The 25,191-nt window shown below is 40.8% G+C and overlaps 1 protein-coding gene across 2 annotated transcripts in view; it reads left to right on the top strand.

Moving 5' to 3' along the window:
• sll (adenosine 3'-phospho 5'-phosphosulfate transporter 1) overlaps positions 1 to 25,191 on the top strand; it is a 143,733-nt gene that overhangs the window by 67,271 nt on the left and 51,271 nt on the right. The window contains exons 1-5 of one of the 2 annotated variants that reach the window (XM_071662653.1): positions 8,839 to 8,882; positions 9,498 to 9,582; positions 15,529 to 15,685; positions 19,706 to 19,911; positions 24,555 to 24,779. In XM_071662653.1, coding sequence (XP_071518754.1) covers positions 15,541 to 15,685; positions 19,706 to 19,911; positions 24,555 to 24,779 — 576 coding nt within the window. In that variant the 5' untranslated portion in view covers positions 8,839 to 8,882; positions 9,498 to 9,582; positions 15,529 to 15,540. Of the gene's footprint in view, positions 1 to 8,838; positions 8,883 to 9,497; positions 9,583 to 15,528; positions 15,686 to 19,705; positions 19,912 to 24,554; positions 24,780 to 25,191 lie in introns of those variants that run through there. The other variant, XM_071662654.1, reaches the window with a different exon arrangement.

Below are 25,191 nucleotides of genomic sequence, written 5' to 3' on the forward strand. Positions count from 1 at the left end.
TGAGTCAGTTGTTGTTTGCTGACGACACAGCACTGGTAGCAGGCAGATTCGAGTGAGAAACTGCAGAAGTTGGTGACAGATTTTGGAAGAGTGTGAAAGGAGGAAGTTGACAGGAGGGAGTTGAGAGTGAATGTGAACAGAAGCAAGGTTATTTGGTTTAGCAGGATAGAATGATCGGTGAGTTGGGGTGGGAAATTTTGGAGAAGTGAAGCGTTTTAGATATCTGGGAGTGGACTTGGGAGTGAACGGATCCATGGAATTGAAAGTGAGTCATAGGATGAGCGAGGGAACAAAGGTATTAGAAGCAATTAAGAATGGGTAAAAACAGAGGTCAATGTCTGTCTGGGAGGGCAGAAATGGGTATGTCTGCAGGCACAGTCCCAACAATGTTGTATGGATGCGAGTCATGGGCTGTGGATGGTGATATACAGAGGAGGATGGATGTGTTGGAAATGAAATGTTTGAGAACAGTATGTGGTGTGAGGTGGTCCGATTGAGTAAGTGATGAAAGGGTAAGAGAGATGTGTGGTAGTGAAAAAAAAAATATATGGTTGAGGAGCTGAAAAGGGTGTTATAGTGGTTGGGAAACGTTGACCAAATATGAAAAAAATCATGTGTATAGAAAAATTACATGTTAGATAAAATTACATGAACTCCTACTGAAGTACGATTTCACCTTCATATATATATATATATATATATATATATATATATATATATATATATATATATATATATATATATATATATATATATATATATATATATATATATATATAATTTCAAGTGTTTTATGCATACCTTTTCCACAACTAAACTTCAAGATCTGGACCAGGTTTTAGCCTTGAAGACCAGCGAAGGTTACCCCAACCTACACAATACACGACAGTCTCCACACTCATTCAAAATACAGAGGAATTCAAACAGCAACAGACCACCGGGTCCTTTTCGAGGGTGTTTGTGGTCGTGGAGGATGTCAGAAACTCATAAAGAGGCTTGCTTAGAGTGGAAGGTATACACATTAGAGTGGAAGGCATACACATTAGAGTGGAAGGCATATACATTAGAGTGGAAGGCATATACATTAGAGTGGAAGGCGTGTACATTAGAGTGGAAGGCATACAGATTAGAGTGGAAGGCATACACATTAGAGTGGAAGGCATACACATTAGAGTGGAAGGTATACACATTAGAGTGGAAGGTATATACGCATGAGTGAAAGGGGAAAACCTTCAAATTCTTCTTATGACACAGAAGGCAAACCTATAAAAGACCCGGTTTTGATTGTACGTTGGGGTTTGAGAATCTAGGTAAGTCTTTAAGATACCACATGTTGTCCTTAAAGGTTGTGTTCAGGCCACCAATGGCCACCCCGGACCACCAGATCACGTTTAGTGCTCTGCATTCACTCACAATAATAAGGGACCAGCCATACGTTATGATGAAGGTATCTCAGGATATATGAGGCAGGACCCAGGGAGAACCCCGCCGTCTTGCCATGACGAGCAAGGCAGGACCATCATGCGGGGCTCAGTGTAACCCAACCATGATGGTGTCTCTCCTCCTCACTTGTTACCACTCACGTCACATTCTCGACACTCGCTCCTCACGACCTTTTCATATAAGATCTTTATAGTAAAGACATTTTCCCCATACAACGTTGGGTAATATATATATATATATATATATATATATATATATATATATATATATATATATATATATATATATATATATATATATATATATATATATATATATATATATATATATATATATATATATATATATGTACACACACACAGATGGACGCCTCTGTACAGCACTATCCCGCTTTTAAGTCGTTCGGAACTGTATTCGTGGTGGGAGACCAGCCTAGACAGTGGGGTGGGCAGGGTGGAGGTACAGTCAGTCTGTACCTGCCAGTGTGGATGTAGCTACCAGTCAGTCTGTACCTGCCAATCAGTCTTTCTGTAACTGCTTCTCTGCTTTATCTGCCGTGTTCACAAGGTGATATACGACACAAGAGACGAGTTGACATACCCGTGAATATATAGCTTCCCCATAAGAGTGAACAACAGGTCCAGAAGATAAGAATGTAGAGAGAGAGAGGTATTACATAACCAGTACTCAAGTGATAGGTAACCATTTCAAAGTACATCATGTAAACAGTAACCTGAGCCAGTGTCAGGGGGTCTTCGTATACCACTATAGCATCAGAGTCAGTTCCAGTACAGCGGTGTGGCGCTAATGTAGCGCTAATTACCTAGGAATCGTTCATTGTTCCAACAAAGCCTTCTCCATATGTAGCGAGGAGGAGGAGGAGGAGGTGGTCCTCCTCCCTCATGCATGACACGTGTAAGTCATGGCAGGAGTGGCAGGCCTGCAGGCACAGGAGGGAGGAGGAGGGTCGGGCTGCTCGTGTTGTTATGAAAGAGTTCAATATTTGAAGCGCGAGGACTGCTGGTGGTGCGGGCCCACGCCACCGTATCGATCCCTGGGGCCTTTTGTTGAGGGAACCACGCCTCCACCAGCCACCAGCTCCAGGTTCTGGCCCAGCCCCCAAGCACCTACCCTACCCTACCCTCCCCCAGACTTAGTCTTCGGCCCTGCCTCCCCACCCTAGACTCCCGTTCTAAACCCCCAAGCTTCATCAAGCCCCACCCCATACTTCATCAAACCCCGTACGCCAGACTCCGGTCCAACACCAACCCGACTCCCGCCTTAACCCCAGACTTCGCCATCCTCCCTCAGGCGTCTGTCCTCTCCCCACCCTGGGTTCCTGCTACCGATGCTTCTTGATTCTGAATTTGACGAATCATTTTATAACGCTAGAAATCATTTTATTACGCTAGAAATCATTTTATAACGCTAGAAATCATTTTATTACGCTAGAAAGACTTTTTTTTCCAACTCGAAAGCCAAAAAAAAAACCTTGGTGGAGTAAAAGCTTAGTTTACCTACGACAATAATTACCAATGACTACACCAGCCAGCTCATGAAGGAATCTAACGTTAATATTACATTTAGGAGCAGCAATACAATGAGAAACTTGGGCATTCAAGAGCAGCAATACAATGAGAAACTTGGGCATTCAAGAGCAGCAATACAATGAGAAATTTGGACATTCAAGACCAGCAATACAATGAGAAACTTGGGCATTCAAGAGCAGCAATACAATGAGAAATTTGGACATTCTAGAGCAGCAATACAATGAGAAATTTGGACATTCTAGAGCAGCAATACAATGAGAAACTTGGGCATTCTAGAGCAGCAATACAATGAGAAACTTGGACATTCAAGAGCAGCAATACAATGAGAAACTTGGACATTCAAGAGCAGCAATACAATGAGAAACTTGGACATTCAAGAGCAGCAATATCATGAGAAACTTGGACATTCAAGACCAGCAATACAATGAGAAACTTGGACATTCAAGAGCAGCAATACAATGAGAAACTTGGACACTCAAGACCAGCAATACAATGAGAAACTTGGACATACAAGACCAGCGATACTGTAAGAAACTTAGACAAACTCACCTGAAAATACAGATGGTTGTGTTTACCAGACCCCACGCAGTGAATGCAACAAAGTTTACTTGACAAAGTGGAGAAGTGTATTCTGAATAAAGCAGCATCGATACAATGTTCGTGTTGAATAAGAATCCAGTGCTTTATTCCTAGTATAATATGTATGACCTCAACCGCCCTGTTGATTAGAAAGAAGAACGCTCAGAAAATTGTATCTTCATTCATCATGGATAAAAATATCATAGAATCTAGCATTAGTAAACACTACTTTTATTATGATATCACCATCAGTCTAAGCGTGTAAAGATAAGATCCTTCATGTTCAAAAGAATTGTCAATATGTGCAAGTCTATGGGCTAATGCCCAATGATGCTAATCCACGACCTGACCCTGCTTTAGGTGGTCATATCTCTTACATAGCCGTCGCCCGACCCTCATCAGACGAAGTCCTGGATCTTGCCTGGCATACGCGTCTGTAAAACTTATGTTCACGATCCCTGCGTCCCTGGTGGACTGACTACTCATGAAAGCGCTCGAAGCTTCGAATTACGTTCTCCATGTGGCTACCTGCACTTACCTGAATCACATATTCTTCAGTGATTCATCTCTCTCTCTCTCTCTCTCTCTCTCTCTCTCTCTCTCTCTCTCTCTCTCTCTCTCTCTCTCTCTCTCTCTCTCTCTCTCTCTCTCTCTCATTAATTTCTATATTATATTTAACCGCCGTCTTCCGCGCTAGCGAGGTAGCGCAAGGAAAGAGACGGAGGAATGACCCAACCCACCCACATACACATGTATATACAAAAAAGCCCACACACGCACATATACATACAGAGACATATACATATATACACAAGTATATATTCATACTTGCTGCCTTCATCTATTCCTGTCACACACGAAATAGTCCCCTTCCCCAGCGAGGCAGCGCCAGGAACAGACAACAAAGGCCACATTCGTTCACACTCAGTCTCTAGCTGTCATGTATAATGCACCGAGACCATAGCTTCCTTTCCACATTCAGGCCCCACAGACCTTTTCATGGTTTACCACAGACGCTACACATGCCCTGGGTAAATCCATTGACAGCACGTCGACCCCGGTATACCACATTGTTCCAATTCACTCTATTCCTTGCACGCCTTTCACGCTCCTGCATGTTCAGGCCCCGATCACTCAAAATCTTTTTCATTCCATCCTTCTACCTTCAATTTGGTCTCCCGCTTCTCCTCGTTCCCTCCACCTCTGACACATATATCCTCTTTGTCAATCGTTCCTCATTCTCTCCATACTACTAAACCATTTCTACACAACCTATTCTGCTCTCTCAACCACACCCTTTTTATTACCACACATCTCTCTTACCCTTTCAGTACTCGATCAAACCGTCCTCACACCACATATTGTCCTAGCTGCTTACCTCCCACCCCATATACTCTTAAGACCTTCCACAAATCATACGCCTTCTCCAGATCCAAAAATGATACATACAAATCCATCTATTTTTCTAAATATTTCTCACACACATTCTTCAGATCAAACATCTATCATATGCCTTCTCCAGATCCATAAATACTACGTACAAATCCATTTGTTTTTGTAAGTATTTCTCACATACATTTTTCAAAGCAAACACCTGATCCACACATCCTCTACCACTTCTGAAACCACACTGCTCTTCCCCAGTCTGATGCTCTGTACATGCCCTTACCCTCTCAATCAATACACTCCCATATAATATCCCAGGAATACTCAACAAACATAGCTCAAAATGGAGAATGGAATAAGGTGAGAGTAAATGACGTAAGAGGAGTGGGGGAGGAATGGGATGTATCTAGGAGAAGCAGTGATGGCTTGCGCAAAAGATGCCTGTGGCATGAGAAAGGTAGGAGGTGGGCAGATTAGAAAGAATAGCGAGTGGTGGGATGAAGAAGTAAGATTGTTAGTGAAAGAGAAGAGAGGACATTTGGACGATTTTTGCAGGGACATAGTGCAAATGACTAGGAGATATATGAAAGAAAGAGGCAGGAGGTCAAGAGAAAGGTGCAAGAGGCGAAAAAGAGGGCAAATGAGAGATGGAATGAGAGAGCATCGTTAAATTTTGGGGAGAATAAAAAGATGTTTTGGAAGGAGGTAAACATGGCGCGTAAGACAAAAGAACAAATGGGAACATCGGTGAAGAGAGCTAATGGGGAGGTAATAACAAATAGTGGTGATGTAAGAAGGAGATGGAGTGAGTATTTTGAAGGTTTGCTGAATGTTTTCCATGATAGAGAGGCACATATAGGGTTTTTTTGGTCGAGGTGGTGTGCGAAGTGAGAGGGTCAGGGAGAATGGGTTGGTAAACAGAAAAGAGGTAGTGAAAACTTTGCGGAAGATGAAAGCCGGCAAGGCGGCGGGTTTGAATGGTATTGCAGTGGAATCTATCGAAAAAGGTGGTGACTGTGTTTTTGACTGGTTGGTGAGGATATTCAGTGTATGTATGGCTCATGGTGAAGTGCCTGAGGATTGGCGGAATGCATGCATAGTGCCATTGTACAAAGGCAAAGGGGATAAAGGTGAGTGTTCAAATTATACACACACACACACACACACACACACACACACACACACACACACACACACATATGGTTTACGTTTAATCCATTGACATCACGTCGACCCCGGTATACCACATTGTTCCAATTCACTCTATTCCTTGCACGCCTTTCACCCTCCTGTATGTTCAGGCCCCGATCATGGTGAAGTGCCTGAGGATATATATTTGTCTGCAGGAAGTTCGAACGCGATTGGATAAGGTTGATTGGCTGAGGTGTTTACGAATTGTATCTCTAACATCACTTTTATCTATATTTGTGTTATATGTGTCATATCCATAACTTATATGTAATTCATATCATGATATCAGGACCTATGATGTGTACTCATATATCATTAAGCCAGTAACTGGTTAACTGGTTGTTTGCGCCTTTAGCCTATCATCTGTTGGGGGTCTAAGTGACCCTAGCCTTAGCCACGTACCCATGGTATCGACCAACTCCTAGGGGGTCCTAGGGGTGGATGAACAGCTGGGTTGACTGTGGACCGACTGCCACAACCAGGATTCGAACCTCTGCGTACGATCCTGGACGGCCGGTGAATTAATTCCTCACCGTCAGGGACGCTAACACATACACCACTACGTAAGACAGTCTATTTATAATCACCATGATGGTAATTTTTTCTTTTTTGTCGGAGGCTCCAGGGATGCACACATATGTCCACATCGAGGTTGTGTTAATTAGAATTTGCGAAGCGTTCGAGGGAAGGACGAATGAACAAATAAAGAAGAACCACCGCTGCGACGTATGCCAATTAGATCAACAAATTTCATGGTCAGAATTGGTAAGTCGAATTGTTGTGGACTCGACTCTGTATGGTAAGTATGTAAGAAATGTACTCCATATAAGCGTCGATCAGTCCTTTATATAATCAGCTCAGCTATTCCGAAGAGAATTTAGGCTATCTTAAAAGGATTCCCGTTTTCTTAAAGGTAGACTCATCTGGTTGTGTAATATGAGGTTTGACAGGGTGTCGGGTAACAAGACGAGGCACAGGTGGCCACACATAAGCATTAAAATTAAGGCATAAAGTAGCTAGGAATAATCTCGAGTAACCTCATCTGACCTTGGCTGAAGTCAGAGATCAGTAATAGAACACCTCTGATAACGACAGAAGACCCACCTGCTGTACACAGGTCAACGAGCCTGACGATCACACCCACACAAGTAACCTCATTGGCTGTGCGCCGACGTTCACCTCCTCAAATATTTGGGCATCACTCACGGTAAGTCACTCACACTGTCACCTTCATACATCCAGAGCCCAAGTGACGAAAAGAAGCCTTTGGAGCTTCTGCACTGTCAGTACCTCTCCCATTCGTGTGTGTATATATATATATATATATATATATATATATATATATATATATATATATATATATATATATATATATATATATATATATTTCAAACTATTCGCCATTTCCCGCGTTAGCGAGGTAGCGTTAAGAACACAGGACTGGGCCTTTTTTGGAATATCCTCACCTGGCCCCCTCTGTTCCTTCTTTTGGAAAATTAAAAAAAAAAAAGAGAGGGGAGGATTTCCAGCCCCCCGCTCCCTCCCCTTTTAGTCGCCTTCTACGACACGCAGGGAATACGTGGGAAGTATTCTTAATCCCCTATCCCAGGGATAATATATATATATATATATATATATATATATATATATATATATATATATATATATATATATATATATATATATATATATATATATATGTGTGTGTGTGTGTGTGTGTGTGTGTGTGTGTGTGTGTATTACTCCTGACTTTTGTCTCCTTTGGCAGGGATCTGTGGTGACTCCCACAAGCCTTTCAGGCAAGACTTTCATAGGACATTTACATTGTCTGTCTTGAGAAGAAACGTGAACTATGGGATGTACGACCCCACGGCCTCCTGAAGCACAAGTGGCAATAGTCCAATACTTCAGGACCGCGACAAGCCATACATCTCCCTCCTGCAGAAGCTCCATGATGACTCTACAGACATGGACCTCTCTGTGGAATACCTGTTCCTCTCCACATGTAGCTAGGCCAGCACCACGGAATTCCTGTCAAGCCTATCTTTATCAACGACCCTACCTCATTTGACAGCACCATCTTACCATAATCCCACACCACCAGGACTCGGTCATCTTCTGTGTGCTTACCCCAGTAAAGCGACATGTTTCACTTATGCCAATGTATCCTTCTCTCAGTCCTCACCTATCATAGGAGAAATAAACTATAACTAAAGATCCCATGAGACAAAAGGCTAAGTTGTGAGGGGGCGTTTAGAAAGAGAAATAAGCAAAATTCGGGTTTTAGAGGTATTAAACTTACCCATGATATATTTGTCCCACTGGGAATTCCTGTCCAAGGATGAATATGTTGAGGAAGTTGGAATGAGTTCCATATCGAAAAAGACAGGATGTAGAAGGTTGGAAGGAAGTGTAAGACTGCAGTGTTATCAACGCATGCCTGAACCTAATCATGTTAAAGAAGAAAATCATTGATTAAAAAAAAAGGAGGAAAAGTGTAGGAAATACAACACAACCGATAGGGCAACTCCAAGGAAAGAACTTATCTTTCGACAGTTACAGAGATGGAACGACCAGAGGAAGTTAAACATGAGGGAAGGAAGCGAGAAGAAGGGAGCCTAGAGATGTGGTGACTCTGATGACCATACTCTCGTCTAAAGCTTTTGATGTGATTAGGGCTACAGCGTAGGATTCTCCATGACCTTTCAACTCAGAGATGATAACCATACATTGGTAAGATAAAATAGGATATCACTGATGATAAAAAGAAAAAAAGAAATGGTGACAGATTCAAGAGGTTTATGAAAATGAGAACTGATGGATTCAAAGACATCAGAAATCAAAGCAACATGACGACAGCAGAATAGGTTACAACGATACCTTTCTTTGAGATTGGCTTTACCAATACGTACTTACGTTATACAGATATACTGTTCACATTGCAAGATCTTTATGCTATTAATGGACATCAGCGTATCGTTGACATAATTAGGGACAGAAGCTGACAAAAAGTTTTATTCGTTAAAAATTAGGAATGGGAACAGACATTGTTCTCGTGTGGACATACCAGTAATTGATTTTTATTGATTATCCTAATTCATGGTTAAAACTAATCGTCTTTTCCCAGCTTTGGTGTAGGTTTTCTGAGGTGGAATTGGGAACAGAGGCCCTTCATATAAATGAAAATAAAGATTTTCCCTATAGTTGAATATAGACTTATTTGTGTGTGAGGTGCTCTATAATAAACCTTTATGTATGAGATATTCTTCATATAGATAAGATATGAGATAACAATAATAGATAGCGACATATGTCATAAAACATTTACGCTCGTACTCTCTTCATCAGCTGTTGACGTCACCGATTGTGTACGTCAACAAACTCGAACTGTCTACTCGACAGGAATATACCTAGAGGTCAACTATATTACTAAGTAAGTATAGATATTTTTTAAAAACAACTCTGGGCTATAAGTCGTATCTTGTAACATCCTTTCTGCATAGCATTATCTTTAAACCCTGTGTACATATTGTGGACATATTTTAAGTTGAATGTTTTAACTTTAGGAAGTGATCATTTGCCAAAATATTTACATAGCAGCTCATGCGGTATTATACCTAAATTGTTTATATCCTTAAATTTCACTTTATCTCAGGTTTTATTTTATATGTCGTAGAAAAGTTTTTGCCCAAAAGTATTACTTTTGCTACATAGCATTAATTATTATAGATATTGATTTCCGCATAGTCGGTGAAATAACTTTAGACTCATTGAAGCATATTAGTCGGCATCAGTGGATGGAACACTATTATACTGCTTAGTGGGCAAAATAGCCTTTTCACAGGTGCCAACTATCCAGTAGCAGTGGATAAAATGCTAATTTGCAGACTAGTGGGTACCGTTGTGTCAAACGTCATTTTGCCGACCAGATGGCACCAGTGATTCAGATGTTATTTTTACCAAAATGTTCTTTTGTCGATCATCCCGATTCTCAGGATGCACTGGTCATTTTTCAGTTGACATACACACTTCTTTTTGTTGATATATTTTGACGAAAGGTATCTCACTGGATTCTTTACATTCTCAAGAATTGATAGATTGGGATTTTTCAGGTGTTGCACCTCCTATTCCAACAAGATATAATTTGGGCAGGGCGTTGAAACAGAATGAAGTTTTAGGATAAAAAAGCACTGTATATCAACAGTTGAGAGTATAAAAAAAATCCGTTGGTACCACATATGACAAACTTATGAACTAAAACAAGAACATCACAGACACCAATGTTATCCTGACATAATGGATGTCCCTCATTAGGATATTAGAAAAGTGACTGTCCTTTGGACTGCTGACATAAAATATTCACTTGGTGCTTGTTAGGATTCTCATGAGCTTATTTGGTTTGTAAATCAGTAAACAAAGTGATTAAGCTGTAATACAAGAGCACTTTCCAGAAAGGTTTAGTTTTTCCTAGTTATTGATGCATTCCATGGAACACCATCATGTATTGTAACGTTTGATTCAGTTTAATCCGAGGTTTGCAGATATTTTGGCTGAGATCAGATATCTATAAAGATATGGGATCAAAATTAATGCATTTACTTCCCTAACCACCCCACCCATAAACAAATTAAACAACCATAGTGATATCATACACCTCTGCTGCAGACCAACCTTTACTGGGAACCAATTGCTTTCATCTTTTCCCTAATCGTACACATGCCTTACACTCTTCATGAAAACTTCTCACTGTTTCTTGCTGCTTACTACCCACACTGCATATTCTTAATAACCACTACAAATCATCTCTGTCAACCCTATCATATGCCTTCTCTAGATCCATAAATGCCATGTACAAATCAATCTTTTTTCTTTTTATTTCTCACACACATTCTTCAGAGCAAACACCTGATCCACACATCCTCCACCACTTCTAAAACAACACTGCTTTACCCCAGTCTGATGCTCAGTACATGCAGTCGCTCTCTCAGGCAGTGCCCGCCCAAACAATTTTCCTCTGTAGTTAGAACACTTACCTTTATCCCCATCACCTTTGTACAGTGGCACTGTACATGCATGCCACCAGTACCCAGGCACTTCACCATGATCCATACATACAATGAATATCCTTGCCAGCCAGTCAACAACACATTCACCCACTTTCATGATAAATTCTACTGCATTACCATCCACTCCCGTCACCTTGCCGGATTTCATCTTCCACTTCCAAACTCCCCTCCTTGACTTCCACTTCGCACACCATCCTGGCCAAAACACTACATCTGCCACTCAGTCATCAGACACATTCAACAAACCCTCAAAATACTCTTGCCATCTCCTCCTCATTTCATCACTACCTATTATCACTTCCCCCTTGCCCCCTTCACCGATGTTCTCTTTTGTTATCTTGTCTTATGCACATTATTTACCTCCTTCCAAAAGATCTTTTTATTCACTCTGAAGTTTAATGGTACTCTCTCATCCACAACTCTCATTTGCCCTCTTTTTCAACCTTTGCACCTTCCTCGTGACCTCTTGCCACTTTCTTTTATAGAGCTCCCAGTCATTTGTACTCGTTTCTTGTAAGTACAGTCCAAGCATCTCTCTTTTGTCTTTCACTAGCAACTTTGCATCTTCGTACTGCCACTCACTACCCTTTCTAATCTGCCCACCTCCCACCTTTCTCATGCCACATGCATCTCTTACACATGCTATCACTGCTTCCCTAAATGAATCTCATTTGTTACACATATCCCTCACTTCATTTGCTCTCTTCTTTTGCCATTTTACACTCAATTTTTCCTTGTATTTCTTCACACAGGTCTCCTTTGCAAGCTCACATTATCTCACTACTCTCTTCTGCCGACATTCTCCCTTATTTTTCGAACACCTCAACAAATCTTCACCTTTGCCTCCACAAGATAGTGATCAGACAACCCACCAGTTTCCTCTCTCAGGATAATTACATCCAGAAGTCTCTATTTTACATGCCTATCAATTGATGCATAATCTAATAATTCCCATTTACCATCTCTCCTCACATACATATACTTGTATATCTTTTTTAAACTAGGCATTCCCAATCAGTCTTTTTTCAGCACACAAAGCCACAAGCTCTTCACATTTCCATTCACAAAATGCATATACACCAATTATACCCTCAACTGCCACATTACTCACCTTCACATTTAAATCATACATCACTAATACCCAGTCTCGTGCACCAAAACTGCTGACACACCCACTCAGCTGCCCCCAAAACACTTGCCTCTCATGATCTTTCTTCTCATGACCAGATGTATAAGCACCAATGATAGCCCATCACTCGCCATCATCTTTCAGTTTTACGCACATCAATCTAGAATTTATTTTCTTACACTGTATCACACACTCCCACAACTCCACTTCAGGAGTAGTGCTACTCCTTCCTTAGTCCTTGTCCTCTCACCAACCCCTGACTTCTAAGAATTTTTCAAACCATTCTTCCCCTTTACCCCTTGAGCTTCGTTTCACTAAAAGCCAGAACATCCAGGTTTCCTTCCTCAATCAGACTACCTATCTCTCCTTTCTTTTCATCTTGGTTACACTCACACACATTGAGACACCCCAAGCTGAGGCTTTAAGGAGGATGAGCATTTCCCACTTGACTCCTTCTGTTTCCTGTTTTAGAAATTGAAATGCAAGAGGGGAGGGTTTCCAGCACCCTACTCCCACCCCCTTTAGTCGCCTTCTGTGACATGCAGGGAATACAGAGGTAGAATTCTTTCCCCTCTACCTCAGTTAGTGACTGAGTTTGGAAAAGTGTATGAAAGGAGAAAGTTAAGAGTAAATGTGAATAAGAGCAAGGTATTAGGTTCAGTAGGGTTGAGGGACAAGTTAATTAGGATGTAAGTTTGAATGGAGAAAAATTGGAGAAAGTGAAATGTTTTAGATATATGGAAGTGGACTTAGCAGGGAATGGAACCATGGAAGTGGAAGTGAGTCAGAGGGTGGGGGAGTGGGTGAAGATTCTGGGAGCAATGAAGAATGTGTGGAAGGAGAGAACATTATCTTGGAGTAAGTGGTGGGAAGAAGATAGATAACTTGCATAAGACAAGAGAACAAATGGGAACATCAGTAAAGTGGGCAAGGGGGAAGTATTAACAAGTAGTGATGAAGTGAGAAGGAGATGGTGTGAGTATTTTGAAGGTTGGTTGAATGTGTTTGATGACAGAGTGGCAGATATAGGGAGTTTTGGTCGGGGTGGTGTACATAGTGAGAGGGTCAGGGAGAATGGCTTGGTTAAGAGAAGAGAGGTAGTGAGAGCTTTGCAGAAGATGAAATCCAGCAAGGCGGGGGTTTTGGATGGTATTGCAGTGGAATTTATTAAGAAAGGACTGTGTTGTTGATTGGTTGGTAAGGATATTCAATACATGTATGGATCATGGTGAAGTGCTTGAGGATTGGAGGAATGCATGCATAGTGCCATTGTACAAAGGCAAAGGGGATAAAGGTGAGGTTCAAACTACAGAGGTATAAGTTTGTTCAGTATTCCTAGGAAATTATATGAGAGAGTATTGATTGAGAGGGTAAAGGCGTGTACAGAGCATCAGACTGGGGAAGAGCAGTGTGGTTTCAGAAGTGGTAGAGAATGTGTGGATCAGGTGTTTGATTTGAAGAATGTATGTGAGAAATACTTAGAAAAACAGATGGATTTGTATGTAGCATCTATGGATCTGGAGAAGGCATATGATAGGGTTGATAGAGATGCTTTGCAGAAGGTCTTAAGTGTATATGGTGTGGGAGGTAAGCTGCTAGAAGCAGTGAAAAAAGTTTTTACCGAGGATATAAGATGTGTACAAGTGGTAAGAGAGGAGAGTGATTGGTTTCCAGTGAATGTCCATCTGTGGCAGGGGTGTGTGATGTCCCCATGGTTGTTTAATTTGTTTTGGAGAGAGGGGGAAGTATGCAGTCTATTAGGGATGAAAGGGCTTGGGAAGTGAGTCAGTTGTTATTCACCGATGATACAGCTCTGGTGGCTGATTTGAGGGAGAAACTGCTGAAGTTGGTGACTGAGTTTGACAAAGTGTGTGAAAGGAGAAAGTTGAGAGTAAATGTGAATAAGAGCAAGATAATTAGGTTCAGTAGGGTTGAGGGACAAGTTAATTGGGATGTAAGTTTGAATGGAGAAAAATTGGAGGAAGTGAAGTGTTTTAGATATTTGGGAGTGGACTTAGCAGCGAATGGAACTATGGAAGCAGAAGTGAGTCACAGGGTGGGGGAGTCGGTGAAGTTCTGAGAGTGATGAAGAATGCATGGAAGGAGAGAACATTATCTTGGAAAGCAAAATAGGTATGTTTGAAGGAATAGTTGTTCCATCAGTATTATATGGTTGTGAGGCATGGGCTATATATGAATAGGGTTGTATGGAGGAGGGTGGATATGTTGGAAATGAAATATTTGAGGACAATATGTAGTGTGAGGTGGTATGATTAAGTAATAAAAAGGTAAGAGAGATGTGTGGAAATAAAGAGTGTGGTTGAGAGAAGAGAAGAGGTGTGTTTGAATGGTCTGGACATATGGAGAGAATGAGTGAGGAAAGATTGACAAAGAGGATATATGTATCAGAGGTGGAGGGAACAAGGAGAAGCGGGAGACCAAATTGGAGGTGGAAGGATAGAGTGAAAAAGATTTTGAGTGATATGGTGAGAGGCATGCAGGGAAAAGTGTGAATTAGAATAATGTGGTATACTGGGGTTGACCTGCTGTTAGTGGACTGAACCAGGGCATGTGAAATGTCTGGGGTAAACCATGGAAAGGTCTTTGGGACCTGGATGTGGATAGGGAGCTGTGGTTTTGGTGCATTACACATGACAGCTAGAGACTGAGTGTGAATGAATGTGGTCTTTTTTGTGTTTTCCTGGCACCATTCTTCGTCTGTTTCCTGACGCTACCTCAGTGATATCAGAAATAGCAATCACGTATAATAAGTGAATATAATAGAGACTGAGTGTGAACGAATGGGGCCTTTGTTGTCTTTTCCTAGCGCTACCCTCGCACACATGAGGGGTGAGGGGGATGTTATTCCATGTGTGACGAGGTGGCAATGGGAATAAATAAAGGCAGACTATGAATTATGTACATGTGTATATATGTATATGTCTTTGTGTGTATATATATGTGTACATTGAGATGTATAGGTATGTATATTTGTGTGTGTGGACGTGTATGTATATACATGTGTATGGTGGTGGGTTGGGCCATTTTCTTTCGTCTGTTTCCTTGCGCTACCTCGCAAATGTGGGAGACAGCGACAAAGCAAAATGAAATAAATAAATACAATAGGATAAGTATACATCTTGATTGATATTTGAATATAGATAAATTCATTCTTATATTTCAGAGGTGAAACAAAATGGCAGAAGAATCTATATTGACAGGTTTAATGGACACATGGATTGGGAGCTTAACTGTAAATCTCCTGTGTTACTCCACTGTCTTCATTCCTGGATACCTCATCATTCAGTACTTCAAGAAGTCCCAGTATATAGAGAGAGCAGGTAAGATGAAAATATAAAAAAATCTTGAAAACTGGCACATGTTTCAACACAAGATTTGATTGGGAAAGTATTGTATTTTTAGAGGAAGTTGTGTGAGATTATTGTGTAATCATGGTGGAACACACTCTATGACTCCTGTTTGTTCATTTACATGTGCATTTGAACTTAAGTTCTTTATCTTATTACTGGCTTTGCTGAATCATGCTGGATACTATTCAGATTAGGTGAAAGTTTTAGTTTATTTCTATCCTGAAATATGTGAAGATGTTAAAGAGATATTTTTGTAGCCTAAGTGGCTAGAACACTAGCAGACACCTCACAAGAGCGTGGGCCAAAATTATAACAATAGAATAAAGAGGACAGCAGCATCACAGAGGACAGAGTTTTACATGAGACTGGATAGTGATATTGCAGTTTATAAAGTGAATGTATATTATATATACAAAGCAAATTGAATAAATATAAATATATACATGAGGAAAGGAACCTGGATATTTTGGCTCTAAGTGAAACGAAGCTCAAGGGTAAAGGGGAAGAGTGGTTTGGGAATGTCTTGGGAGTAAAGTCAGGGGTTAGTGAGAGGACAAGAGCAAAGGAAGGAGTAGCACTACTCCTGAAACAAGAGTGGTGGGAGTATGTGATAAAGTGTAAAAAAGTAAACTCTAGATTGATATGGGTAAAACTGAAAGTGGATGGAGTGAGATGGGTGATTATTGGTGCATATGCACTTGGGCATGAGAAGAAAGATCATGAGAGGCAAGTGTTTTGGGAGCAGCTGAGTGAGTGTGTTGGTAGTTTTGATGCACAAGACCAGGTTATAGTGATGGGTGCTTTGAATGCAAAGGTGAGTAATGTGGCAGTTGAGGGAATAATTGGTGTACATGGGGTGTTCAGTGTTGTAATTGGAAATGATGAAGAGCTTGTAGATTTATGTGCTGAAAAAGGACTGGTGATTGGGAATACCTGGTTTAAAAAGAGAGATATACATAAGTATACATATGCAAGTAGGAGAGATGGACAGAGAGCGTTATTGGACTACATGTTAATTGATAGGCGTGCAAAAGAGAGATTTTTGGATGTTAATGTGCTGAGAGGTGCAACTGGAGGGATGTCTGATCATTATCTTGTGGAGGCGAAGGTGAAGATTTGTAGAGGTTTTCAGAAAAGAAGAGAGAATTTTAGGGTGAAGAGAGTGGTGCGGGTAAGTGAGCTTTGGAAGGAGACTTGTGTGAGGAAGTACCAGGAGAGACTGAGTACAGAATGGAAAAAGGTGAGAACAAAGGACGTAAGGGGAGTAGGGGAGGAATGGGATGTATTTAGGGAAACAGTGATGGCTTGCGCAAAAGATGCTTGTGACATGAGAAACGTGGGAGGTGGGCAGATTAGAAAGGGTAGTGAGTGGTGGGATGAAGAAGTAAGATTATTAATGAAAGAGAAGAGAGAGGCATTTGGACAATTTTTGCAGGGAAATAATGCAAATGAGTGGGAGATGTATAAAAGAAAGAGGCAGGAGGTCAAGAGAAAGGTGCAAGAGGTGAAAAAGAGGGCAAATGAGAGTTGGGGTGAGAGAGTATCATTAAATCTTAGGGAGAATAAAAAGATGTTTTGGAAGAAGGTAAATAAAGTGCGTAAGACAAGGGAACAAATGGGAACTTCAGTGAAGGGGGCTAATGGGGAGGTGATAACAAGTAGTGGTGATGTGAGGAGGAGATGGAGTGAGTATTTTGAAGGTTTTGTTGAATGTGTTTGATGATAGAGTGGCAGATATAGGGTGTTTTGGTCGAGATGGTGTGCAAAGAGAGAGGGTTAGGGAAAATGATTTGGTAAACAGAGAAGAGGTAGTAAAAGCTTTGCGGAAGATGGAAGCAAGCAAGGCAGCGGGTTTGGATGGTATTGCAGTGGAATTTATAAAAAAAAAGGGGGTGACTGTATTGTTGACTGGTTGGTAAGGTTATTTAATGTATGTATGACTCATGGTGAGGTGCCTGAGGACTGGCAGGAATGCTTGCATAGTGCCATTGTACAAAGGCAAAGGGGATAAAAGTGAGTGCTCAAATTACAGAGGTATAAGTTTGTTGAGTATTCCTAGGAAATTATATGGGAGGGCTTTGATTGAGAAGGTGAAGGCATGTACAGAGTATCAGATTGGGGAAGAGCAGTGTGGTTTCAGAAGTGGTAGAGGATGTGTGGATCAGGTGTTTGCTTTGAAGAATGTATGTAAGAAATACTTAGAAAAGCAAATGGATTTGTATGTAGCATTTATGGATCTGGAGAAGGCATATGATAGAGTTGATAAAGATGCTTTGTGGAAGGTATTAAGAATATATCGTGTGGGAGGTAAGTTGTTAGAAGCAGTGAAAAGTTTTTATCGAGGATGTAAGGCATGTGTACGTGTAGGAAGAGAGAAAAGTGATTGGTTCTCAGTGAATGTTGGTTTGTGGCAGGGGTGTGTGATGTCTCCATGGTTGTTTAATTTGTTTCTGGATGGGGTTGTTAGGGAGGTGAATGCAAGAGTTTTGGAAAGAGGGGCAAGTATGAAGTCTGTTGGGGATGAGAGAGCTTGGGAAGTGAGTCAGTTGTTGTTCGCTGATGATACAGCGCTGGTGGCTGATTCATGTGAGAAACTGCAGAAGCTGGTGACTGAGTTTGGTAAAGTGTGTGAAAGAAGAAAGTTAAGAGTAAATGTGAATAAGAGCAAGGTAATTAGGTACAGTAGGGTTGAGGGTCAAGTCAATTGGGAGGTAAGTTTGAATGGAGAAAACCTGGAGGAAGTTGAGTGTTTTAGATATCTGGGAGTGGATTTGGCAGCGGATGGAACCATGGAAGTGGAAGTGAATCATAGGGTGGGAGAGGGGGTGAAAATTCTGGGAGCCTTGAAGAGTGTGTGGAAGTCGAGAACATTATCTCGGAAAGCAAAAATGGGTATGTTTGTAGGAATAGTGGTTCCAACAATGTTGTATGGTTGCGAGGCGTGGGCTAGGATAGAGTTGTGCGCAGGAGGGTGGATGTGCTGGAAATGAGATGTTTGAGGACAATATGTGTGTGAGATGGTTTGATCGAGTAAGTAATATTAGGGTAAGAGAGATGTGTGGTAATAAAAAGAGTGTGGTTGAGTGAGCAGAAGAGGGTGTTTTGAAATGGTTTGGTCACATGGAGAGAATGAGTGAGGAAAGATTGACCAAGAGGATATATGTATCAGAGGTGGAGGGAATGAAGAGAAGTGGGAAACCAAATTGGAGGTGGAAAGATGGAGTGAAAAAGATTTTGAGTGATCGGGGCCTGAACATGCAGGAGGGTGAAAGGCGTGCAAGGAATAGAGTGAATTAGAACGATGTGGTATACCGGGGTCGATGTGCTGTCAGTGGATTCAACCAGGGCATGTGAAGCATCTGGAGTAAACCATGGAAAGTTCTGTTGGGCTTGGATGTGGAAAGGGAACTGTGGTTTCAGTGCATTACACATGACCACTAGAGACTGAGTGTTAACAAATGTGGCCTTTGTTGTCTTTTCGTAATGCTACCTTGCGCATGCGTGGAGGGAGGGGGGTGCCATTTCATGTGTGGCAGGGTGGCGATGGGAATGGCTGAGGGTAGCAAGTATGAATATGTACATGTGTATATATGTAGAGGTATGTATACATTGAAATGTATAGGTATGTATATGTGTGATGTGTGGACGTTTATGTATATACATGTGTATGTGGGTGGGTTGGGCCATTCTTTCATCTGTTTCCCTGTGCTACCTTGCTAATGTGGGAGACAGCAACAAAGTAGCCTCATATTGTATGCTGTCTTCAGGGTACTGGTTTGCAACCTTTTGAAACAATCCAGCATTTCATATGAATGTAAACTTTTTATGATAAAACTTGGTATACACAACATGGTTTGTCATCTCCAGTGGTTGAAACCATAAGCTATACAGTCTGACTTCTCATGATTAATAGTTGCTCAAGGTCTTGATTAATTGATTCCTTTTTATTGAATGTTCTGACTTCTTAATTGATTGAAATGTATTTAACAGGTTCTGGTCTAATATCCAAGCTCATCACATCGTGTATATATGGCCAGGGTTATGACAAGTTGGTCACAACAGATGTGCCACCACCCAAAACTTCCTTACCTGACAAAAGCTTAGCTGCCAGGTGTTTTCAGCTATCCTTTTGCTTTTTTGGTCTTCAAGCATCATACCTTACCTGGGGTGTCTTGCAGGAAAAAATCATGACAAAGGTAAACATTGGCTTATGTAGAGTGACAGCTCCTTTATCTCTTGTAATGTGATCCATTTCACACATTCAGAGCAAGGTATCATTAACAGAATACTTTTCAGATATTTTTTTAATATCCTGTGCACACCGTACAACGCTTGTGTTCATGCTCTGTGCACTCAAAACTTTTTTTACTCCATCCTTCCATCTCCAATCCAGTTTACCCCTTTTCCTGTTACCCCCCTACATCTGACATATATATCCTCTTTTTCAATCTCTCATCAATCATTATTTCCATATATCCAGACCATTTTAGCACACTCTCCTTGGCTCTCTCAAGCGTACTCCTCTTATTACCACACCTCTCTCTCACCTTACCATTTCTTAATCAACCAAACTTACTCTTAGAATTGCCCACCAAAGTTTCATATTCAACACATTTGCTCTCTTTACATTTTCATCTAAAGATTATATCGTGCATTCGTACAGCACCATTGAGACTGCTTTACCTTCAAACATAACCATCTTAACCCTCCCAAATAATCACCTCTCTTTCCACACATTCCTTAATGCTCCCAAGACATTCACCTCTTTATCTGCTCTTTGACTCACTTCAGCTCCTATGGTTCCATTTACTGCCATGTCGACCCCCAGGTAACCCAATAACCTTGCCATTATACACAGTTACTCTCGGCTTTCTTCTTATGCACATTCTCCCAAACTCTGAAACCAGCTTCTGCAGTTTCTCAATTAAATTTTTACCAGTGCCAAAGAGTAACTGACTCACCTCCCATCACCCCCATGACAAACTGCAGACCTGCCCCTCTCCCCAAGACCCTCACATTCACATCCCTCACAACCCCATCCATAAGCAGATTAAACAGCTATGATAACATCATTCACACCTGCTGTGGTCTCACCTTCACCTAGAACCAGTCACCGTCCTCTCTTCCTATGTGCACACACACCCTACTCTCTTAATGAAAGATAAAAAGTCACAGCTTTTGACTGTTCTCCTGCACCATATATTTATAAAATCTTCCAAAAAGCATCTCTATCAACCCAATTATATGCTCTCATTAGATTTATAAACACCGTGGTATGGACGAGGTATGAGCGGGGATGAATGAAAAACATTAGTCAAGACAGAAAGAAAGATGTGCAATTCTGATATCACCGAGAGTGTGGGAGCATGTTACAAAGCATGGATCAGATGGACCAAGAATAGTGTGAGTAAAAGAAAAGATAGGAATTGTGAAATTTGCATGGGTATATGTATATGTGCCTGTGAATATGAAGGCTGTGCGAGGTAACAATGAAATGAAGCATTCCTGGATAAATTTGAATGATTGCATAAACAGTTTTGAGAATGAGAGAAACGTGGTTGTAATGGATGATGTAAATGCAAAGGTAGAATGTGATGAAATTGGCTCTTGAGATAGTTGGTAAATGGGGAGTGCCTGTAGTAAATGAGAAAGGAAGTTAGCTTGTGGATGTCTGTTTTGAGAGGGTTTATTCCTTGCATACACCTTTTTGAGCACATGATGATCCACAGGTAATCATGGATGAAAATTAATGGAAGAGAAGAGCAAATTGATTGACTATGTGGTAGTGGATGAAATATTGAGAAAGGCCATGCTAGATGCTAGAGTTGTAAGAGGATTCTTTGGAGACTGACCATTTTGCATTTCTTGTGGGGGGGGGGGGGGGGGGGGTGAGGATCAGGACAAGTGGGGACATGGTGTAAGGAAGAATGGAGAGGTAAAAGTGTTGGCAAGAGAGTAATGAATCAGAAAGAGTGCAGGTACTATGAAAGGAGGGCGACAAAGTTTAGATAGAAGTGCAGTAAATGTAGGGATTTAGTCATGTGTGAATGAGGTGTTTAAAATGTTTAGAGAAATACTGTTAAAGATTGTAGAATTAGTAGTTGGAGACAAGGTCATGAGATATAGTAATAAAAAGGGAAATGTATGGTAGACAGAAAAAATTAGAAATGCTTTGGAAGAGAAGAAAAGGGCATATGGTAGATTGCTTAAAAGGAATGTATGAAAGTTCAGCAGAGGAGGAAGGAAGAATGTAAGATGTATAAGTGGAATGTTAAGAAGCTGCTAGAGAAAAGCAAAGAAAGAGTAGATGAAGATTTTGGAAGATGGTTGAGTGAAAAGTTTTGGAAAAATATGAAATTATACTGGAAGGAGGTGAAAAAGGAAAGAGGTAGATGTAAGAAAGAAAACTTCATATTAATGTGAGAAATAGGGAAAGGGAGTTATTGAATCAAATAGAGGAAGTGAAAGGAAGGTGAAAGAGTATTTTGAAGAAGTGATGAAAATGGGTGAAGGTGAGGCAGCAGTTGTTACAAGCATGGATATGGAAGATGGAAGGAGGAGGATACAAGTGCAAGTCCTTTAGCAAAAAGGGAGTGAAAAGGGTGATAATGAGGCTGGAAGTAGGAAAGTTACCTTGTAGTGGCTGGGATTATGGCTGAAATGCTTCATGATAGAATGGATGCATCCATATGAAATTTAGCCTAAGGAATGAAGAAAGCTTTTGGTGTTGCTTTATTCAAAGGAAAAAGTGCCGTAGATGTATGTGGTAGTTATAGGGGAATAAGTCTGGTAAGTATACCAGGAAGAGTGTGTGCAAGAATGTTGATTTATAGAATGATGGAAGTGACTGAATGCAGAATAAGTGAGGAGCAAGGGGGTTTTAGGAAAGATAGATGTGTGTGGAAGATGAGTGTGGAAAAGATAAGAAGTTGTATGCAGCTTTTATGGATCTGGAGAAAGTGTATGACAGGGTCAAGTAGAATACTTTATAGGATGTGTTAAGGATATATGGGGTAGGGGTATAACTGCTGGATGGTGTGAAAGCTTTATGTGTAAGAGTGGATGGAGAGTTGACCAGAAATTTCTGTTCAATGTGAATGTGAGGCAGGGATGTGTGATATCACCTTGGCTTTTTGATTTATGTTTGGATTGAGTGATGAGAGAAATGAAAGCAAAACAAGGGAAAGGGGATGCTGAGATAGAGTGTGGCGGTGAGTTAAAGTGGCTAGTGGGAAACCTGTTTGCAGATGTTACTTTGTTGTTTGCGGAGAGTGAAAAAGAGTTGCAGAAGGTTGTTTATATGTTTTGCATGTGTAAACAGAGGCAACCAAAGGTAAATGTAAGTAAAACTAGGTTAATCGTATTTGCAAGGAAACGGTAAAAGTATAGATTTTGCAAAAGCATATCAAGTGAAAGAAGAAAGTGTGCTTAACAGTGTTTTGGATATAGGAGGAGAAAGACTGGAAGAGTTAGAGAATTTTAGTATTAAAGAACTGTTTTCAGTATGTTTGGTGATGTGGAAGGACAAATAAGGGAGAGAGCAGTACAGGGTAGAAGAGTCACTGGGTTCCTTAAGAGAGTAGTGAAGGTTATGGGTGTAAGAATGGAAGTGAAGGAAGGATGAAGGGATGGCACAGTCCTCCCACCCCTGACCTATGCAGCTGAAACATGAACATGGAATGAGTTACAGGAGTCAAGAATCCAGACTGTGGAAATGAGAGGAGTATGTGCTATGACTAGATGGAATGAGGAAAGAAATGAGAGGGTGTATGAGAGATGTGTTATGCAGGGAATGAAGTGTGGGGTGATTGAGTGGGTGAAATGTAATACTTGGAAGTGGTTTGGGCATGTGAAAAGAATACGAGATAGGGAGTTTATAAGGAGAGTGTATGATAAAACAAGTAAAAGGGTTGGTTTTTAGAGGAAGATCACCTGTGACATGGGCAAATAGATTGGAAGAATACTGAAGGGAGAGAAATGGTGGAAGAATGCATGGAATAGTGTATGCGAGGGAGGTATGTAAGGGAACGGATAAGTAGAGACTTTTGCTATGGCCACCCCTTTGGTGGGAGTTCCTGGAGGGAATGGGCATCAGAGATATAGAAATAGAAAACATGAATACCACATACAAATTCGTATGTTTCTCTAAGTATTTCTCACATACAGTCTTCAAAGGGACCACATTGTTCCTCCATTTGATGCTCTCTGCATGCCACCATTCTTTCAATCATGACTCTCCTATACAAGTTATTAGGTACTCTCAGCACTTTTATACCTCTAGAATTTGAACATTCACTCTTATCTTCCTTGCCTTTACACACTGTTAGTATACAGGTATGATCCATATATACGCTGAAAATCCTAAATAACCAGTCAACAGTGTCATCACTCCCTTTTTAAAGAAATTCAGTTGCAGTCCCATCCAGTGTAGATGCTTAGCTACAATTCTTCGTACATGAGGCTTTCACCACCTCTTTTCTTTTCACCAAACCACTTGCCTTGGCTGTCTCACTTCAGATACCTCCCCAACCCAAACAACTCACATCTGCCACCATATCATCTTACACATTCATCACCTCTTCCCCTACCCTTTGGGGTAGAAGAGGTGCCGTGGTCACTTTCTGAGGGAATTTCAATTTGGAACAGGTGTCAGAGATATAGAAAAATAGATAGATGAGATGTGAGTTGTGAATGGTAAATAGTGTGTATTAGGATCAGTTGAGAAGTTTGAGTACTTGATGGAGAATAAGTAAAGGATTGAAACTTTGAGAATATGGTATTTCTATAATAAAAAAAAGCATTATAATGAAATACAATAAAAGATATTTATCTTCCTCAGGAATACCACAACTCTGCAGGTAATGTTGGTCACTTTAAAGACTCTCAGTTCCTGGTGTTTGTCAACCGCATTTTGGCATTCCTTCTTGCAGCTGCCTACCTTGGATTTACAAGACAGCCACGCCACACTGCACCTATATACAAATATTCTTACTGCTCATTTTCCAACATTATGAGCTCATGGTGCCAGTATGAGGCACTTAAGTATGTGACCTTCCCTACCCAGGTTTGTATATTATGCTCATGAGAGGTTCACTTCTGCAACTTAAGTGTATTTTGGTACTATGATGTAGTTTAAAGTGACTGTATGAATTTATTTATGTAAGCTCTTGAGGATGAGAATCATAATATACACAAATGAGCTTTTTTTTCATGAAAGCACTTTACGTAAGTCCTTGTGAAATATCTTGACCACTTACAGATTTTAACCCAGTTTGAATGTCCTGCCACTAAGCACCCCAATGCTTTGTACTGTTGCCTCCACTTCTAGCCAGGACCGTCAGTGGGTTTTTTAGGGTTTTACTTGTCAAGGTTGTTACTAGTATTGCAGTCTAATTATATGTGGTGCTAATTTCTGTTTCAATGAACTAACAGGAAGTTATTGTGGTCCCTCCTTCCTCTATGGGGCATATGAACCT

Source organism: Panulirus ornatus, chromosome 6, assembly GCF_036320965.1.
Source record: "Panulirus ornatus isolate Po-2019 chromosome 6, ASM3632096v1, whole genome shotgun sequence".
Taxonomy (NCBI): Eukaryota; Metazoa; Arthropoda; class Malacostraca; order Decapoda; family Palinuridae; genus Panulirus; species Panulirus ornatus.